The 20,652-nt window shown below is 39.1% G+C and overlaps 1 protein-coding gene across 7 annotated transcripts in view; it reads left to right on the top strand.

Annotated features, from left to right (window-relative positions):
• Nucleotides 1–20,652, top strand: part of ARAP2 (ArfGAP with RhoGAP domain, ankyrin repeat and PH domain 2) — a 129,311-nt gene that overhangs the window by 5,139 nt on the left and 103,520 nt on the right. For all 7 annotated transcript variants that reach the window (XM_088131574.1, XM_088131578.1, XM_088131575.1 and 4 more), the window contains exon 2: nt 10,733–11,717. In XM_088131574.1, the coding sequence (XP_087987700.1) occupies nt 10,891–11,717 (827 nt within the window). In that variant the 5' untranslated portion in view covers nt 10,733–10,890. The remainder of the gene's footprint in view (nt 1–10,732; nt 11,718–20,652) is intronic.

Here is a 20,652-nt window from a genome sequence, read left to right as displayed (position 1 = left end):
CATCCTTGTGCAAAGGGTGGAGCCCAGATGAAAAGGTGTCCGGAGCCCTAATTACTGTCCGAATAACTTGGTCAGAACTCACACATCCAATTCAGCTCTAGGCAAATACAACCTGCTCTGGGAATCAAAGGTTTTCTTGAGTGAAACGGATTGGGCAAAATTGATTTCTGCCATTTCCTTATTTAGTAGGGCTTATAGGTCACTCCAACAGACACTAAGTGGCTTAAATTGCCTTCCTACAGTAAAAAAAAAAGTTAAGATACCTCCACATACAATCACATGCGTGCACACATACATACCTAGATATAAATATGATAAACAATGATCCAAAATAATAACAAAAGTTACTAAAAAAAAAAAAAAGAAAACCTGAGGCCAAGATGGGATACTGACTTATCCTAGATCCCTTCTCTGGACTTTCTTAAAAATTGAATGCACGTTTAAAACACAGCAGGTTGGGGACTAGTCTGACCTCAGGTGGGAAGCTGTTTCAAAGCTGTATTTGGGCTCAGAAAGCCATTCTTCTATTGCATAAGCGTTAGAAATTCTCAAGAGGTGTGTCTAGGGATGGAGAAACAAATCCCCAAATAAATTTTAATGTCTTAATCGAGGAAGGCTCTCTGTGTGTGTCTATCAAAACATTTGGCTTGATTCCTGATAACTACATGGACATTCCTGATAACTACCAACTGTCCATGTAGTTTTCTTGGGACCAGTACAGTAGTGATTTGCTTTCTCTTAAGATTTTTTCCTTTTTGTTTGCCTTCCCAATCCAGCCCAAACCCTGGGATTTTCTGGATTGGGCTCCCATCCCAAAGCTAATCAGGAATGATCCTGCTTAACCTTTTTTTTTTTAGATCAAGCAAGATTGGCTAGGAGCTTCCTCCTGCTATGGCGCATGCATGCAATCTCCCTTAACGTTTTTGGCTACAGTCTGGTGTTCCAAAGCTGATGATAATCATTTTGTGTTCAAAGAAAATTGAGGATTGTCATTAACATGAGGCTGTGTGTGCGCGTGTGAGCGCACGTGCCTTCAAATCAGTCTGAACTCCTGGCAACTGCCTGGACAAGTCCATGCTATTTTCTGAGCATTATTTTTCAGAAGTGGTTTCATGCTGCTTTTTCCTAGGGTTGGGGGGGGGGGGCAGAGACTCCCAGCTAGCTTCCATGCCTTAGGCAAGACTATAATGTGGGTCTCCTTGCTCCTAGTCCAGTGCCTTAAAGACTTGAGCAAACAGGCTTTCTCTCCTTCTTGCAGGCTGCACAGATTAATTTTTTTAAAAATTTTAGATAAGCAAATGGAATTACGATTGTCCAAGTGCAGTCACTCTATTAGAGGTGACCCTGGATTATATGAATTAAATCCTTAATAGTTCATTTGCCCATTCAGGCAGTTTCTACTTACTTGCATATGAACCTGCTGCTTGAAATGTTTCACACAGCTACTTTTGGGGTTATATCAGTGCAGCATAAGTGTTAGAATATTAAAACTGCAAAGGTGTGGTTTCACATAGCCCTCGGGGGATTGAAACGTACTATGTTGGGGGAGAGACAGTCTAGAAAAATGGCAGTGGTTGATAGTGAGATTTTTTTTTCAGCTTTTTTTTTTTTTCCTGTAACAGTGATGCATTTCCTACTAGACCAGAAGTCCTGTTTCAAACTTAGATTGAGACTGATTACTGGCAAAGTACAGAGGTCTGCGAGACTCAGTTGCAGGGAAAATATAAATGGGCCACATGGGCACAGGAAAGGAGTTAATCTGCTGTTTGATATTAATGAAGGAGAAGAGGGTGTTGTCACCAGTGCAGAACTCTTTTTGTTTGCTGATCCACCTGACAACATGTGACAGGATGTGCTAGCTCATGTCCCATCCCTCTGCTTGTTGGTAGGCAAAGAAGTGTAAAGAGGGTGATCTAGGTCATATACAACAGGTGAAAAAAAAAATAGGCTGTATCTAGCTCCCTGGCACCTACTTGTGGTCCCTAAAGTTTCCCCAGATGGAAGATTGTAAAGGCAACATTGAAAATTGCAACTCCTTAACAACTGGACCGGTTTTGGACTTTGACTTTCCCAATGGGTCCTAGTCATGCTGTGCTTAGTATTAAATAAGAATTGTACTTAACCCACTTCCCCTGGGTCTTACCTTGATGTGTAAGCTCAACTTTGGTTTTTTCTTGGTAGATTAAAAGAAAATTCAGGTTGTACCACGTGCTGATCCAACAGATAAAGAAATTGGGAAACGTATTTGTTTCAACTTTCAAAATCATTTCCTTCATCCTTCATTCCTTCATCCAAGAAAATCACCACCACTTATTTATTTTAATGCATATCTAGAATGTTATTAATAGCCTAATATGGTTAGGTCAGCATTTTCACATCAATATTTAGCCCATAAAGCAGATAACGCCTATAAAGGTCTTTACTCGCTTTCAAAATCACTATATAGGACATACTAACATAAGGGCAGAAAAACTCTTTTTTAAAAATGCATCATTATAAACCTCCAGTATTACTGGAGTTAAAAACTCTAGTTTGTGTTTTGAATCACTCGCTGGGTAGACTTTTGCTGTTTTCAGAGATTTAATGGTGTCTATAATTTCTTGGCGAGATAAAGGTTCAGTTTTTGGCAGGCAGCTTCTGATCTTTCATAATCTTAGAGTTACGTTGAGTAAAAATTGATTCCTTTCTTCCTTTATTATAGTTGACTCAGCATTACATAATTGAGAGTAATTTTTAAGGTGTTTATTTATTGAATCAACATTACATAGTTTACCCTGGGTGATCTTTACAATGGAGATGTTACATTTTTGCAGTTATTTCAGATGAGAACCTAGACTTCCACTTACACTCAGTATCTTTCCCTTAGATGGGCCAATGGATATTCTGTCTCAAGTGTATAAAGGAAATTAAGTCTTAGCATTTAGAAAAACTTAATATTAATTCAGATGTAGTTTGTCTTGGATATGCGCTCAGAAGTTCTTTAACTACTCCTCACCTCATTTTTATGTTTAAACAAACAATAATATAACCATGTATATATGCCTTAAAAGTGTCCCAAACAAACAGCAAATGCATAGGATGTGTACATGTGCTAAAAAAAAAAAAATCAAACTCTCATAAAAATAATTTCTTATAAAAGTAGGTCCGAGGAGTTGGATTACTATTCCATGTAAATTTTAATCTAATAAAGGATCTAAGACTTGATTAACATTTCCAGCCATTTGATCTACAGCTGAAGTAAAAAGTTGTTCAAATGTCTAAGCAATAGCTATAAAATCTTTAATAAGACCATCTCAATAACTGCAGTATGTTCATTAAAACAGTTACCAACTTTTTTTTTCAAAAAACCCTTTTGAATCACTTATTTCTTATTCTATCACAACGTTTTTGAGTCCCTGTTAAATAAAATTGCTACACTTCTAGCAGGTTTTAAATTTTCAAATTTGATAAGCATCTGCCTCCTCTTAGGGGTACGTCTAAGGACTTTTACGTTCCATGAAACTTACATAATTTACAGATTTGTGCTATTGGGCTAAAACGAATATGTATGTGCATAAATATATACATGCATGCACCAGTATTTCTGTAGGAAAAGGAAAATTAAAAAATGATCTTGGATGACATGAATTAAAAAAAAAAAACTACCAAAAAAAAAAACATGGAAAAATCAAAAAAGCCAGAGAAAGCCAAAAAGGAAAACGAGAACCAAAACTAAAAACATAAAATAAAACCTTCTAGGATTTCTGAATGAGGTGTACTGAACCTCATCTGCTTCTCAGTCCAGACCGGTTTGGTTGGGTGCTGGCAGCGATTGCATCCTAAAATAGTATTAAAAAGAGAGAGCTTCTCACGTTTAATCAGCTTATAGTATTTAACCTGGATGGTAAGAAATTTATTTATTTATACATCGCATTTCTATAGCCGCCCATCTCACACCAAGCAACTCTGGGTAGCGTACAACAATTAAGATAAAATAACAAGTAAATAAAAACAGGCATTATAAAAAAGATAAAAAGTTATTATTAGAATAGAATTATCACAGATTTTAAAAAATAGATTTTAAAATATACAAACCCTACGGAGAGAGTATCAATTACAGTGGAGCCATCTAAGAATGTCTCCAATTCCCAAAGACCCCCCAGGCCTGATGACACAACCAGGACTTGAGGGACTTCTTAAAGGACAGCAGGGGAGGGGCGAGCCTCACTTCAAGGGGGAGAATGTTCCTCAAGGAGGGAGCCACCTGGGACCCACCAAATGCGAGTCCCTGGCCAATGGAGCACGTAGTGTACCTTCCCTGCCAGATCTAATGGGACGGGCTGATGTGATCAGGGAGAGGTGGTCGCTCAGATAACCCGGCCCTATGGCACAACGGGCTTTAAAAGTAAATCAGAAGCATCAGAAATCCTTCTTTCAAAATATGCTCTTCTCCCATGTCTTGATAATCCACTCTTCAGGTAGGAAGAAGACACAGCTAGTTAATTCAGGGAATGGGAGAATGGAGGATTTCGTTAGGTTAGTGAATTCATCGTAGAGAAAAAAATAGTGAAACGCTATATTACAGAAGGACTGGAAGCAAATTAAGAAAGTTCTCTCCTTTCTTCATCAATCATATAAGATATATCAGTTAAGATTTAAGACAGTTTGAACCGTGGTACATCACAATGCCGTTTCTTTAAACAGCAAGGGAATCTCGCGTTGATATAGAAGAACTCTATCAACCACAGCTGCTTCTCTGGAAAGTCTTTAAAGACTTAGGAACCTGAGTTGGGTTTTGAATGTGATGAACTTCAGTGGAATTCTCCCTACTTTAGACTGCCTGTTAAATCCATTTTTGCAAATCATCAAGAAATAATGATTGAGATGATTCACCAGTGGCGTTATCCTCCATTAACACCATGTTATACTAATGTAGTCTCTCTAGATTCTGTCGGAAAGGGCGTAAACAAATTTGCCCATATTTTTGTCGCTGATTGCAATATCCAGTTAGTCAGCACTTTTGACAGTACTGAGTCTGATTGTCGTTTGTGTTTCCTCCAACAATGGGTTCAATTGTTAATGGCCAGATTTGTCACCATAAAACATTGGAAAATGGAAGCCTCTCTGTCACCGGAACTTGGATGTTTGGGAATTCAGAAAAATTGACTCCATGGCCAAAAATATCTGAGAAATCCTGTAATGAAGAATATGTTAATTCAAACATAGAAACATTTTATTTATATTAATGAGTTGCCTTCCCCCCCATTGCCTCCATTAGCACAATGCTCATTTGTGATAAATATATGAAATGCTTATGAATAATTTTCAGTATTCTTCTTAATTATATATGTACTGACAGTTTTGTTCTCCCAATAATTTTTTTTAAATGATTTTCTTATACAGTGAAGTCCGCATACTTTTCATAGTTCTCTTCATTCCTTTTAATTTTGCAGACAGAATTGTTATACAGTTTTATGTTTCACTCTTTTGTTTTCTAGTATAAAAAAAGAAAAGTTAAAAAATAAAATAAAATAAAAAGACAAACCAAATTTGACCTAGCTCCGGAAAACGGGAACTGAAATTGACAGATTCACATGGTTAGTTGCGCTGCCCGATAGAAAACCTAGAGAGGTTATTTGTTGCAATGGTAGAAATTGTCCTCCCTGCTGTTTTTTCTTTTTTTAACCTTTTGTGATGAAGAAAGTCATCTACTTCATTTTCCTCTGAGTTGAAGACCTTTATTGTGGCAAGAAGGAGGGATCAATTGCCTGCCTATGATGGACCGACTTGAACCTCCTCCCACACCATGGCCATTTCTGGAAATGGCAGGAGTTGAAGCCCACCAACATCTGGAGCATATCCAGATTTGTGAAGGTTGGCCTACAGTATGGCAACAAAAGTTGGAGAGTTGTAGGGTTATGAGTATTTTAATTAAGAAGTGTTTCTTGGAGGCATCTGGGGAGGACGACTGGAATTTTGAGGGGAGAGGGTCAAGTCCCCTTTCAGCCAGCGTTCAGTTAGCATCTGAAGGCTTACCTGAATGGGATAGGAGAAATGGAGATAATTTAAATATCCACCCATCATCCTCAAACATTGCCATAGTTAGAGTTGAGAGAAACTTCAGGTCCCCTCTTCTTAAAGAGCAGCACTGCAAGGAAGTGCTAAGACTGGGCTCTGATTTTGCACACAACCATTCCCATTTGGGCTCTGATTTTGCACAAGTGTTTCCGCTCACTCTGTCACTGTCACCTATCACATAAGGTTACCGTTCTTGGAATACAGTAACGGAGCAACATCTAGTGATGTTAATGCTGGTCTCATGGGCAGCCTGGAAGTTTCTTCCATTGCCCACACAGAAGGAGCAAAGCGTTTAGAAAAAGACTATGAAGTCAAAATTCTGGGCTGTGCTGTCTGTGGATGTAGTGGGATGTGAGAATAACCTTGGGAGACAGGAGGAGGAAGAGCCGCAGCCTAGACAATGGTCAGAGAAAAGAGATATCAGCCCACAGAAAGAATGGGAGCGTGGAAAGCGCCTGAGAAGGGACCTCGCTAGTTCTCTGGAAAATAAAGGCAAGGGAGGGGAGAAGTGATTTCAGATTTGCAAGATTGATGTGAGCCTTTCCAGAAACCTGAGTAGTAACACTACCTTTCTTGTAAGGTTACAGTAACTTCTCCCCTCCCTTGCCTTTGCTTTCCAGAGAACTTGGGAGATCCCTTCTCAGGCGCTTTCCACACTCCTGTTCCTTCTGTGGGCTGAGCTACCTTTTCTTTGACCGCTGTCTAGGCTGCGGCTCTTGCTCCTGTCTCCTAAGGTTATCTCACAGCACATTACAGTTGATTAGGATTGCTCCCATGGAAGAAAAGCCCAGATAGATAAAATCCTTATCTAGGGAGATGCCAGCCAGTGGGACCAAACCAAAGCTCCCTTCCCTCTGAAATGTTTAGCTCTTTATACATGCATGTTTGAAAAGGGCTCTTATTTTAGTTCTGTAACAGAGAGAGATGGGCAGGGTTTCTACAAAAATGGGTTCAAGGAGGCAAGTTGGTGGGGTTGTAATGCTATTTGTCCTATCAGTAAGTGGGAACAAGCTGGTTGTGGTTTCTCAGTGAAAAAGGGTGTGCTACTTAGGTCCTAAAAATAACTATGAATCATGACATCTGAGCATAGTTTGAAGTTTCTTCCTGGGCTGTTGAGGTATGAAGAAAGCAGACACTGGTTCCTGTATCCCAGGAAGTGAATTTGCAGTCCAGGAACATTTACAAACCATTTTTTTTCCAAGGGTGGAAATCAGATCGAGGCAACTTGATACAAGTACTTCAGCATTTTTGCTTAAGATTTCCTGGGATTGCTGTACAAGTTAGAGCTCTTCGTTCTGATTGCCCTCGGGAACTGTGAAACAAGCCAGCCTTGGGAAGAACAGTAGTTTGAATGTCTGAACGATATTTCTGTAGACCCTTTAACCTTTTCTTAAGGTTTACCTTGAAGGTTTGTGAGCAGATGCTTCAGGCAGGACATAATGCAGGTGCTTTTGAAGCTTGGCAAGAAACCAAAGGATTGCAAAGTCCACTTTGCACACTTCTTATGGATAAGGTGGAAGAAAAAAAAAAAAAAAAGTTCTGGTTAACTTCCATCACTAAAAACAGAGCAGCAGTTTTTTCTTTGTCCTCTGTCTTCAGGGTTTTCAGCATTTGCTTCAGTTGCTAAATGAAGACTGGGCCAAGGCAGGGTGTGCTTTACCTGCCAAAGAAAAGAGTTGTGTAATACATGAAGGAAGTTGGTTGTTATGGCTGAAGCTACCTGGCCAGATTGACCGAGCAAAATGTAGTGTCATATTTGTGGAGTCCCTGGAGTTCTCTGAGCTTGGCTGTTTTCTTGCAAATGTTTCATTACCCGGCTGGGTAATGCTCTGTGTACTTCTCTGAGATCAAGTCCTCTGCTGCTCCCTTACTGTCCAACATATAAAGAATTTCCATGAAATGAACTGTTTAGATGCTCAAATTTCCACAGAAGGCTTGACAGTATTGATTTCTTCAAAGATTAAGATGCTTTCTTGCCTGCCTGCTAGGGCCCTCTACTTGATAAACAGTGTAAAGCAACAGTGCAGTGTTTCATTTACAACAGAAGAAACAAAGCATTGTTTTAATGAAGCAGGGTAGTGTTAAAATCTGTGCCAGTAGTGATGGTCATCAGCCTTTCTTCCTTCCTCCTGGCAGATTGGTGGTTTCATGTGTCCACGTCCAGTAAAACTGGAGGACAAAGTAGTTGTTTCCTGCCAATGAGCTGATCACCCAGCACACAGAACTGGCTGTCTAGAAAACAGGAAGGGACTTTTCTCTTGAGTAATCTGATCAGTTCATTGGGGTCTTGTAAGTAATGATAGCAGGAAACAAGCAATTTGTTTTCTGACGACCACCTCGTGGCACGGCCAGAAGGAAAAGAGGGTAAGACTCCGGTGGCTTTGGTGGTCATGCTTTTTGTGACTAAAGACACGTGGTTTGTCCATTCCTGGTATTGTCCTATATCTTCATTCACTTTAGATTCAAGCTTTGAGGATCCCAAAAGTAAATGGTAGTTTCTTCTAAGCTGAGCAGAACTTTACATTTTAACAAGCAATTGATTATTGTTAGATGGTAAACTCCTCATACATATTTTTATTTTATTTTATTTTAGATATTTGAAAGCACAACCCCATCACCACCCAAATAAAACAACAACAGCAACAGCAACAACAAAAGAAATTAGGAAAGAGATTTACAAGCTATATAAAGTTGAATAAGAATTTTTGGAAAAAAAATAAATTAGTGCTACATATACAAATAATCTTATGTCCATTTGGCACTTCAGAACCATTATTAAAATGAAACCGATATTCAGTTAACAAAGCTAGCATAATAAACTATCAGCTGTCAGAATGAACAATTAACTATCTGATCTAAAAACAACAGAACTAAGATTCTAATCCCTTGTTAAGAGAAATTCAAACTTTGGTATAGGGTCATATGGAGAATTATCCATAAATGGTTTCCAGGTTAAATTCAATTCTGTATTAGACTTGTTTTCAAACACAAAGTTATTTTTGACATTGATACACACTCTCATAACTTAGTCTATCTAGAGATGAAATCATATATTTCTTTTAAATGAATTTTGGAAGATGCAAATATACATTCCATTCAAATAGTTTTGCTTTCTTTGCATTCTGAAACTGATCATGTTTTAATTCTGGTGATTATGTTATAGTTGTGAGTCTATATCGTAACTGCTGTTTAAATACTGTGTAGGATTTGAACCTTGATCCCATAAAAAAGCATTCTGTGTTTTTCTAACTGTAAAAAATAAAGTCTTAGAAAACAACAAGAAGTTCAACATGAGGAAAAGAAATATAGTACAGAGGTATAATACTAATAAGAGCAAAATGTCAATACTGGACTTTTGCTGATTTCAAAGAGATTATAACATGAGTAGCCGATGGGCTTCTTTGGAGAGGGACTTCACATACGGGTTATCATCACAGAGTTTGGGAGCCGTCTGCCACTCCCGCTCACTGAGGACATCTGGACGTGTAGCCACAGAAGACGATCTTAGGATCGGTGGAACTGTTAATAAGAAAAACTAATTTTTCATGTAATTGGCTCCAAATCATGTAATTCCCCTAAAAAAAAAATAAAAAATCCCTAAAAAAGCACACCCTCTGTGGGTCATAGGTGGACAGGTCCAAAAACTTTAGCCTATTTTTTTCTATTTGGGAACATGTTAAGGGGCAACTATGCAGACGTCCTGTATAAGCACCCATTTCCCCCTTGATATTGGACCCCTTTAGAGTCACGGCCTCACCCACTTTTATAGTACGAACCTCAACATGCTGTGACAAGGCATGGAAGTTGTGCTTCTTTGCTCTGAACCTGCAGACAGACAGGAACCCACAGAATTTCAAGAAATAGCCAAATTTGATTGATTGATGATTGGCATTCTCTTTTACTGGGATTATTTCAGATGACTGGTGCCCTGCGTGCCCTCTTCGATGTGTTCCTTAATTTAAAATACATGTCCTTTTGCAAGGAGCGTGAAAGTTTGTGTAAGGGTTGAGCTAAGCCTCTCTGGATACGATTGAACTGATGAACAAGATTACACAGGGCTATACTGTTGCTTGTATTATTTATAGGTCGAATTCTAACTCCTGAAATATGAGAATTAACATCTCTGCCTTCAGGTACTTACAGCGTAAAATTCGATACAGGAGAAGCAACAGAGGGAAGGGGAAGGAATTAATGACATGGTAAACAACAGTGTCATATGAAATTGGTTCAGGTGACTAAGTTTATGGATCCCTACCTTACCTGCCTGCTTGCTCTCACACTTTGTTAGTCATGTGTGGGGCTGGCTAAAGAAAAAGAAAAGTCATTCTCTCCCAATCTATAAAAGATTATCTGGTTGCTTGGAAACAGGGTGAATGGTTAATTGCAAACTTATGTTTGTCACTTTATTTTTATTGTCTTCAGATCTAGTTATAGGTTCTTTGGGTGTTGAATGTTCTTTCCTGTAGGAAAGAATAACCCGGAAGATCAGAAAGCTGATCTTTAATTCTTCCAGCTTGAGATGAGAGACCAGGTGTTTGTTTACTTTAAGGCAATATTTTCCTTGGCCATAAAAATCATGAAAGGGCTTGAGTTCTTTATAAGTATCAGTAAAAATGCTGATTCTGGAATATTAAAACCAATTTTACTCTATTGTTCTCCTTCCCTCCATGTGTAGGACTTGAAAGTGTGTGGGACTTACTTGCACGCCTGCTGATTGTGGAAGACATTTCATTCTACGTAGGAGAAGAATTTTGTCCGGCTTCTGAATGAGTGCATATAGAATCATGCCACTTTGGCATTCTGATAGAAAAATCCACGAATGAAATTGCCATTATGTCATTCAGGGAGACTGACGCAGATATAAAAGCCTTTTTAGTCAGCATCAACTTGGGACAGTACCTCACAAACTTTAATGACTTTGGCTATAACACTTTGCAAGAGTGCGTGGGAATCGACGACAGTGTGCTTCAACACATTGGAATATCACCTACGGGGCACCGCAGACGAATTCTCAAGAACTTGGAGGCCACGTTTACAAAAATGCCAGAAACAGCTGCATCAAGTAAGAGCCACTATTCCAGGCAGCTTCTCAATCCAAACAAGAATGAAGCAACTGGCTGGCCATCTGATGAACAGACCAATACAGCTTGTGGCAATAACTGTGAAAAAAATCCAGAATACCCATCCCATGTCTCACTGGGAATCAGAAGTAGTACAGTTTTGGATTCGGACTCTGCCGACTCATTTTGTCCAGACTTGTTGACAGATCCTGCCATTGTTGCAGGAAATGCACTGAAAAATGTGATGTTTGAGAAGATATCTTGTATGGATAATTATCTTAAGCAAGGACAGCCAGAAGCTTTTGAGTTTCAGCTTAATGCCACACCCAAAGAAGGATCTCTGTCTTTTGCTTCCCCTCCCTCTGAGAAGAAAACGAGTGAGGAGGATCATCAGCTCTTATCAGGGTTGGAAAGTTTGCTTGGTGATTTGCAGGAGACACCGTTCTTTGAGTTCAAAGGTGAAATGGTGGACAATGATTTGTATGATACTTGTACCCAGAGTCCATCAAGAGTAGGCCCTAGACCAACACGATCTTTCATGCTTCGGCACCGTCCTGTTCCAGAAATACCAGATGTTTCCTCAGTGGCAGCTTCAAATAGGTAAACTTTAACTGTTGATAAATGTGAAATTGTATGCCGTATTTTTAAGTGTTTGATACATGTTACGTATGGTGCTTCGGGAAGACGTACAACCTTATCAAGCAGGTTGGGTCATATTCTGTGATCTGGTGAAGGTTGAACTGAAAGGTGGGTTGGGCTAAAAGGGAAGGTAGGTGGCCTATAAATAGAAAGGCAGAATAAACTGATAAATAAATTATGTATGGGAATGAATAAAAAGCAGTGTCCAGCTAGATGCTTCTAAGGAGATCACCTTAAGACCAGGATCTGATAGTCAGTCTGAAGAGGAGTAAGTCTTCTGAGGGATGTTACCAAGTTAATTACAATCCCTCAGGACACAACTTGGCATCAAAAGTTTCTGTTTCAAATAGTTAATAGTATTATTAAGAGCGTACAACGACAAAGAAATACACAAATGGGCAAACAGTTTAGGTTTTAAAAGAAGGAGGATGAAGAAAGAAACACTGGAATAAATTAAATAATGGAAGAAATAAAAAGTTGTGTCCTCCTAGATATTTCCAAGGATTTCTGAGAATGAACATGACATTATTAGCAGTCAGAACAACATATAGACATTTGTAGCAGGGCTGTTGTGCTTTTCCTTAAATTAAAATAGACACACTCAGGCCATTTTGTAATTGAGGAGAAGATTTGGAATTAAGAAAAAAGGTGCAATGTATTGTCGAAGGCTTTCACGGCTGGCATGCGATGGCTGGTGTGGGTCTTCCGGGCTGTGTGGCCGTGTTCTGGAAGTTTTGTTTCCTAACTTTTCGCCAGCACCTGTGACCGGCATCTTCAGAGTGCAGGAGCACAGTCTTATAGATGGAGCCAATTTTGTATGTTGTAAAAATGTTGGGTTGACATTCAGAGATCAAACGCTGGGGAAAACAGGGTTCGGCCCTTCTTAATACATGCGTGGAGAATAAATGTATTTTAGATTGATTTCAAGTGAGGTCTCCTTCGAGAAGAATTTGAGTCCTGGAAATTGCATGGACATGTCCATGTAGTTGTCTCGGCCACAGAATAGAAATGGTTTGCTTTTGCTTTCATCCATGATATTTATTCAACTTCTCTGTCTAGCCTACAGCTCTGCAGTTGTCTTGTGATCTTCCATTCAAGTATTAACCAATACCAACTCTGCTTAGTTCTTGTTGAAACCAGCCAAGGTTGGTTAGGTGCTGCCATCTGTTGAGACTTATACTGATTACTTACTTTATAAAAATTCTACCACCACTACTACTACTGTAGTAATTGTAAAATCAGAAGAAACAGAGTACCTAAAAATACAACAAACAAATTCTTTTAAAACACATGCTGAAGGCAGCTAGAGCTAAAACTATTATAGTAGGTATCTTATACAAAAAAACGACCATCGGTACTTCTTGGAATGGAAATCCATTAAGAAATAAAAATCAAAAACTCTTGCAAAACGTCATAGAAATAAATACAGACAAGCCTTTTTTAGGAGACCATTCCATTATTAGGGGCCATTTTGAAAAAGCCCTCAATTTTATAACTATCCTCTGAACTTTGGTTTGAAGACTTTAAGGGCTTCCCTAGATGTCCTTAGGAATAATAGAAGGGTGGGCAAATAAAGACTTTGGTTTATTTTCAAAAGCCCTATGAATGGATTGCAAACCACTTCCATGCCATTGCAAAGAAAAATGGCATGGTTGAACAAGTCACCTGGAATCTAACTTGACTTGAGGACATCAAGCTGTGTGATAAAAGTTGTCTGTCCATTCTATGCAGCTTGCTACTTGTGAGAAAGAACAAGGAGTCAGGAGGAAAAGAGAGGGGGCATTATTGGGAGAATAGAGATTGTACCATCCATGAAGCTCTGAAGATCCTCCAAAGATTGCAGCCCCATGCAGAATAAAAAGTTGTCATCTGCCCTTAATGTAACACATACAGAGGGACGATTCTCATCCATACGTGACTGCTATATGTATCTCTTGGCTCCAGACTTGAGGAGATCTTCTTTATTTGATCCTTTCCAGTTATTGATCTCTGAATGGGTGACTGTCATTTTAATTTCCCCACAACACAAACTGAGGTGTTATCATACTGGGGTATAGAGCAGAAATTAAGGACCAGAAGATTCTTTAAAGGGGAACTCTAGACAGGTAAGATAATATGTCGGGTTACAGTAAACTCTCATTGGATATGCCCTCTTCCACACAACAATAAAACGTTGAAGAACTCTGTTTTCTTACATTTCTGGTTTTTCTTAACTCACGAAACGTCAGAATCTGTGCATCTTCAGATAGACATATAGTGCTCAGATGCTTTGCAGGAAGAATGGTTACCTATTCTTAATAATGCATGCCCAAAGCCAATTTTGGAGGAGGTTATGGATATTTTTGATATTCAACAGGTTGCTGGTAATTTTAAAATATCTTGTCGCTCTGTTGAGCAAGAAAACAGTGGAAGAGTGTGCTGAGATTCAGAAGGCTTCTGCAGAAATAGTAGGCATGTACTGAATTCCTCTATCTCTTTCTGCCTTTGGCTCAGTGAGCTCCATAATCTGAGATATGTTCCAGTGTATGTTTCCTTTTCATTCTAGTAGCAGTTCACGATCTGGTGCAGAAATATGGTCCACTCATATATTTTTCATGTGAAAAGTCCCAGTTTCAATGCCCATCATCTCTGGATAGGGGGAAATTTCACCCTAAAAATGTAACTGCTGGTTCATGTTAATGTGTTTGTTCGACCAAAGGCGGCTTCCTAGACTGGAATTTGACTTACCGTTTTTGGCCACAGTCCCATGTTCTTTCAACCCTCACTCCTGCCCTAAAAGAACTTGTCAAAAACTCATGCATGATAAAATCACAATATGTAACCCTGTGGTCTCTCCCCCTTTTTTGTTTTTTCCATGTCTTAAATGCAGTGCGTGAACATGAACATTTTTAAACCCAGACAAATAGCTGACTTCGGAGCCACGAGCTTCATTGTTAATACTGTCGTTGTTCCATCTCAATGCTTAGAATCTTTTTCCCCCTTGAAAAGCAGAATGCCCTCATGTGATGTGCTGATCTGATACTCTTTCATTCTGCTTTTTGTATCCTCCTTCTCCTTACTAAAAGGCTAAAAGACAGAACCTACTTTTCAAACCTTTCTGGGTCTTTCAAAAGCACTTCCAGTTTGTAAAGAACAGTCTGTGGATATATACAAAGTAAAGAACTTTGTGGGATGAGGACGAGAACAGTGGAGTTGCCAGCAGGATTCCAAACCCTATAGAAAGTTTGTAAAGCTCACCACTTCTTTATAGCGCATTGCAGATATTTATATAATATTCCCATCATTGAGCTTTAACACTGTGTCTTATACAAAATAGTCACGTTAATCAAGAATTATAATTATCCCAAAGGAAGCTCATCTAAAAGTGCTCCATCTTAAAAAAAATAATAATCAGAAGCAACTTATTTGCCTTATTACCATATTCTTAGCACATGGAGAATCACCTCCCCATTTTGACACTGTTTTTCAGGGAAACAAAGCCAAAGCTGCTTGTACTCCACCCCATCCTCTGCCCTTAGTTTCTAAGTTGTTCGTTTGAAACTGTTAAATTACACTTCTGTTTGTGTTAGATTTGGGAATTGCTTGAATCGTATCGTATCCAGTGTTTTCATTAAGAAAACCTGAGAGCCAGTTTGGTCTAGTGGTGAAGGCGCCAGGCTAGAAAGCAGGAAACTGGGAGTTCTAATCCCACTTTAGGCATGAAAGCCAGCTGGGTGACTTTGGGCCAGTCACTGTCTCTGAGCCCAACTCACCTCACAGGGTTGTTGCTGTGGGGAACATAGGAGGAGGAAAGAGTAGTAGGTATGTTCGCCACCTTGAGTTATTTATAAAAATAATAAAGGCGGGATAAAAAAAAAATTAAAAATCGAGCTATACTCAACTCCCGGTGACTACATGGGCAAATTTGCTTTGGAGTGCAATAACACCCTCTTGATAGGTCTCCCCTTAACAAGTTGTAATCAGTAGTTGTATGGAGATAGTGAGAATCCCTTCTCTATTCAGTGTTCCCTGCCCATCTTCACTGTTGTTTGTTAAGGGGAAAACTTTGCCCAGAATTCCTCATTACCACTGTGGGGTATAAACATAATGCTAATAGAAAGGTAAAATCTCTCTTGAGTTGAGCTCGATTTCGGTTCAGGAATCCAGGCCAGACTCTTTCCTCCTGTTTTTTCCCACAACGACTCTGAGAAGTAGATTGAGTTGAAATCATGTGTCTGACCCAAAGTCACCTAGGACAGGGTTCCTCAACCTTAGCAACTTTAAGATGGGTGGACTTCAACTCCCAGAATTCCCCAGCCAGCATGGGGAATTAAAGTTGCTGAGGTTGAGGAACCCTGACCTAGGGAACTTCCATGACTAAGAAGAGACTAGAACCTCAATCTCTCTGGAGCCAGTCTTAACCGCTTCACCACATTAGCTTTCTGGTTTTTGTAGTTTACCTGGTGACAAAATAGTTGTGTTCTGTCTCTGTTCTTCCCAGGATACTTTTTGATTTCCCAGACATTTTATAGCCTTGGCAGACTCACTGCAGGGCTGGTGCTCACTGTACCAGTCTATTGTACAGGGTTTTCTCACTGCTTCCTCATGGTGAAATTGTATAATGGAATGTCCCCGTATTTGCAGTCCTTGATAAGCTACAGAGACATAGGTCTGAAATTATTTGCCTCTTGCTGGCAGGTTTTGACTCTTCTGTAATACAGCAAGTGGCATTATATGTAGCAACAGCAGCAAAGGCACTAAGAACTAAACAGAATTAACATTTCTCACCTCCGGCACAATGCATTTAAATTTATTATTTATTTACTTTATTATGTGAGTTGTACCGGAGGTGAGAGGTGTTAATTCTATGAAAAATGTGTCAATGGGCAGGTGATAGCATAATAAGTTGACATTTATGGGCTGTACCCTGATGTATGGATTTTATTTTTTAAATGATAGCTAAGGTATTTAGGGATTGCTATCACCATAAGGTTGCAGTAAGGTATTATCAGCAACTTCTCAATCTAGCTTGCAATTATGGAATTTCCTAATAGTTTCCTGTCAAGGTGCAGCCCTCCTTAACTTTTCCAGTTTTTTCCCTGATAGTACCAGTAGCTCAGTTAAAAATAGTTAATAATAAATGGAAATGCAGGTTTGGAATACATGAGAAGTATAATGATAAACACATCAGATGTAAGGCATTTAGCAGCTATCTCCAAATTTGTAAGTACAAATATTGTGCTGGTTCAGCTGGTGTTATGCACCAGCATTAGGATGTTAGATACAGAAAGTTGATGGTAGGCATCTTCATTGGGCAAGGGTGATCTTGAACTACCCTATAGATACAGAAAGGGTATTTTTCTGTATCTGTAGGGTAGTTCTAGATCAGCCTTGCCCAATGAAGATGCCACCAAACATGTGATTTCAACCACCCGGAATTCTGCAACCATCATGGTCATTGCTGGAAGCTCTGGAAGCACAGGTAGGAAAGGTTACACAGATATTATGGGAAACCTGAGCTGTGATCAGGTTTGTCAATATGCAGAATTACTTCATCATGATATGTATTCAATAAAATGAAGCAGGAGTATTTAAATGCAGTGTGTTGGAAAACTGTAGCTGTGAAGGCAATGGAAGGGAGGAGAAAGAGGGGTTTTTCACATTGTCCTGATGTTGGTGAAACAGTGAGCTATTAAATAAGTGAACCACTCCAGATACATGAAATGAAACAATTACGTACCTCTGTTGGGTAATGTTTTTTTTATTGCACAGATTGTGAAATTTGTGCTGGGGAAGCTAAGTCAGAACTAGTTAATCACCTCCTCCCCCTTCATCTCCTTCTCCTCCGCCTCCTTCCATCCCGCCATTTCCTATTTTAAAAAGATAAATCTAAAGGAAAGTTTTGAAAAGAGAAAATGAATAAGTCAGATACATTTCCCAAAGTTTTGATCTTGTCTCGGGAAAGATGAAGAGTTTGACATGATCTCAGTGGGCCTTCTTTTCTAATGAGTTGGATGGAAAGTAATTTATTTAGAAATTTTAATAAAGGCAATGAGCCACACTTTTCTTATATGAGAAACCTAACTGATTGAGACAACGCAGTGACATTCCATCTCAGTGAAGACATTTATTAATTTTTAATTTTTGGAGCAGCAGCATGTGTTTAGCAAATTAGTTTGTTGATCTAACATTAAAGGCTGTATGAGAAAGAGAAAAGTCCTAAAGGCAATCTTTCCCAACTCTTAGCTGCCAGATTATTGGAAATAAAAATTCCCTGCCCGTTATGATGGCTAAGAATCTTGGAACTTTCACTTCCACTTTTACACCTTAAGTAAATGAAAAGACCCACTTGCCCAAGAAGAAAAACAGGAGCCATCTACAACATACAGTGTAAGGACTGTAACAGCCACTATGTAGGACAGACGGGCAGAAGGCTAGCAGAGCACATCCGTGAACACCAACTAGCAGTCAGAAGACACGATGAAAACTCCTTAATCTCACAACATGTGGATAGACTCAACTACAGTTTCAACTGGGAAACTCTGAGCATCCTAGACAAAGCTAAATTCAAAAACACTAGGGAATGGAAGCTCGTTATTCAGGCAAGACAACCATCAACAGGCACATAGAGATTAACAACATCTACACACCGTTCAAAGGAGACAATAGAAAGGAAACAAAGACCAGAACATCTCCTCACCAGCAATAATCACCCAGATAAACAGAGATTAACACCAAGATTATCACCAGACGTACAATCAAGCAGTAAACAATACTCTAATCAAGGAACTACCAGGAAAAAACAAAAAAAAAACACCAAAACGGGCAGGGCAAGCCACTGCATATAAACAGAGCAAACTCCACTCCGTTTTAGCACTGAAGATGTTACCTAGCTGGGTAACGAAACGTTTGCAAGAAAACAACCAAGCTCAGAGAACCCCAAGGACTCCAAGGCTTCAGGGCTCAGGCAGAATATTTTCTTTCCCTCTTCCGCTCAGATTCTTGTTGATGGCAGTTTTGAGGATAGAGACCACAGCTTTCTCCTGTGCTCTTGTATCAGCTAGGTATGTAGGCATTTCCTAAAAGACCAAATATGCACTGATCTTCCCATAGCCCATAAAACGTTATGGAATATTGAAAATACTTACTGGAGAAAACCCATATAAACTATTTCAGGAAATGTCAAGGTCTGGGATGATTGCTCTATAAGAATTTGATGCTGGCTGGGGAATTCTGGGAGTTGAGGTCCACCCATCTTAAAGTTGCTAAGGTTGAGGAACCCTGATCTAGAGTATTTGCCATTCCCTCACATCATCTCCCAGATATACAGACTGTACTCGTAGCTGATAAGCATTTTATGCTTTATTAGAACTAACTTATTAAGAATTTTTGAATGATTAACATAATTGCTATTGCTTTTCTTTCAGCCTTTGCAAGATAATTGCTACCATGGTCTAAATTTATCCACAACGCTTCCCCCCCCCCCCTTCTTGTTTGACCATTGAATTTAATGGAATAAAGCCATTCCTTTGACATCTTGGGGTGGGGTGCAGCCAAAATTCTACAAATATGTTTAGGGAGTATATTTATTAACTTTCATGAACAAGGAGACTGCCATAAGGAGACTGCCATTTTTTAGGATTTTGATTTTGGAACAGTTGCTATCAAATTTGCAGTGGTGTTGAAATGTTGGCTTATCTCTCATGAATGTAATGTGTCATCCTTGTATTCCTTTTGGCATTGATTACTATTTGCTTGGAACTTAAAGAATCAATGGGGATACATAGAATACTACTAATACTACCGGTAATAGCAATAGATGAAGGGAAACTAAATTTCCAACAGCATAATCCAGCTTTTAGACCATTAGATGATACCAGAATTGTTGCAGAAGAACGATTCCCACCCTGTGATCTATAGATCACTGGTGGTTCATGAAGGTTCTCCAGATGATCCATGTTGAAGGTGCCAACAGAGGAATGATTTTTTAAAATCTTACATTAGAGGTGAGAATTTCACAATCTCACAAGGTCTGGCAATCTTGTGAGATTTTAGTCTTTTTTTTTTTTAATCATGTATTTCTCAAAATTAATTTGTATTTGTTTTTGGGATCCCTGGATGCCATTTGGGATATGTATTATGTTGTGTATTATGGCACTGTGTTGCTGATACTTTACTTGTAGGATAGTCTACAAAAATGTATCATGCCATGCTCCATGTAGAGGGCCATGTAATAGATGCTATCTGTTAAGGCGCAGCTAACCATCCTTTTTGTCTTAAAGGGATGGAATTCCATTTCTGTGACTTTATTTTTTTTTCCTCCTCCTCTAGCAGACACTGAGCATTATCAATTTCAATCACCACCACCACCTCCACCTTCACCATCATCTTTTTTTATACTCCGGGGGGGGGGAAGAGGACAGTCTTGACTCAAAAGAACTAATTATTTAAGACAAACAGGTTATTTAAGATAACCAAAGACTTTCCCATGATAAAAGAACCCCTCCCCCAGTTTCTTTAGAAGAATCTGTCATGTCATAAATTAATAGGCCAAATTGCTCCTCAAAATCATGGGTGGGCTATATGAAATATAAATGCCAGTGTTTCTCCCTTCCATTTGATCCATAGTATTAGAAGCTCATGTTTGTGTGGAGAAGTGGTTGCTCTGAATCTTAAAGCATATTCTTAATTTGGAGGAGTATTAGGAACTCAGAAGATGATGTTTATCAAGTTGGAGTAGTAGTCCATTTCACTCAGCATGGTCTATATCAACTACTGCCAATTCTTCAGGAATCTTGTGGAAGTATGTTTTATGCCCCATTGCTGTTATTTCTTCCTCTGGTTCCTCCTAAACAAGTTAAAGTATAGATAAGGGTTGGTTTGGAAAATAATCAGTCATTTCTAAGTCAAATTTATC

This window comes from Python bivittatus, unplaced genomic scaffold (genome assembly GCF_059951505.1).
Source record: "Python bivittatus isolate LINGU-HERP-01145 unplaced genomic scaffold, Pbiv_v1 ctg000960_np1212, whole genome shotgun sequence".
NCBI classification, from domain to species: domain Eukaryota; kingdom Metazoa; phylum Chordata; class Lepidosauria; order Squamata; family Pythonidae; genus Python; species Python bivittatus.
This window is presented reverse-complemented; position numbering and strand designations above follow the sequence as displayed.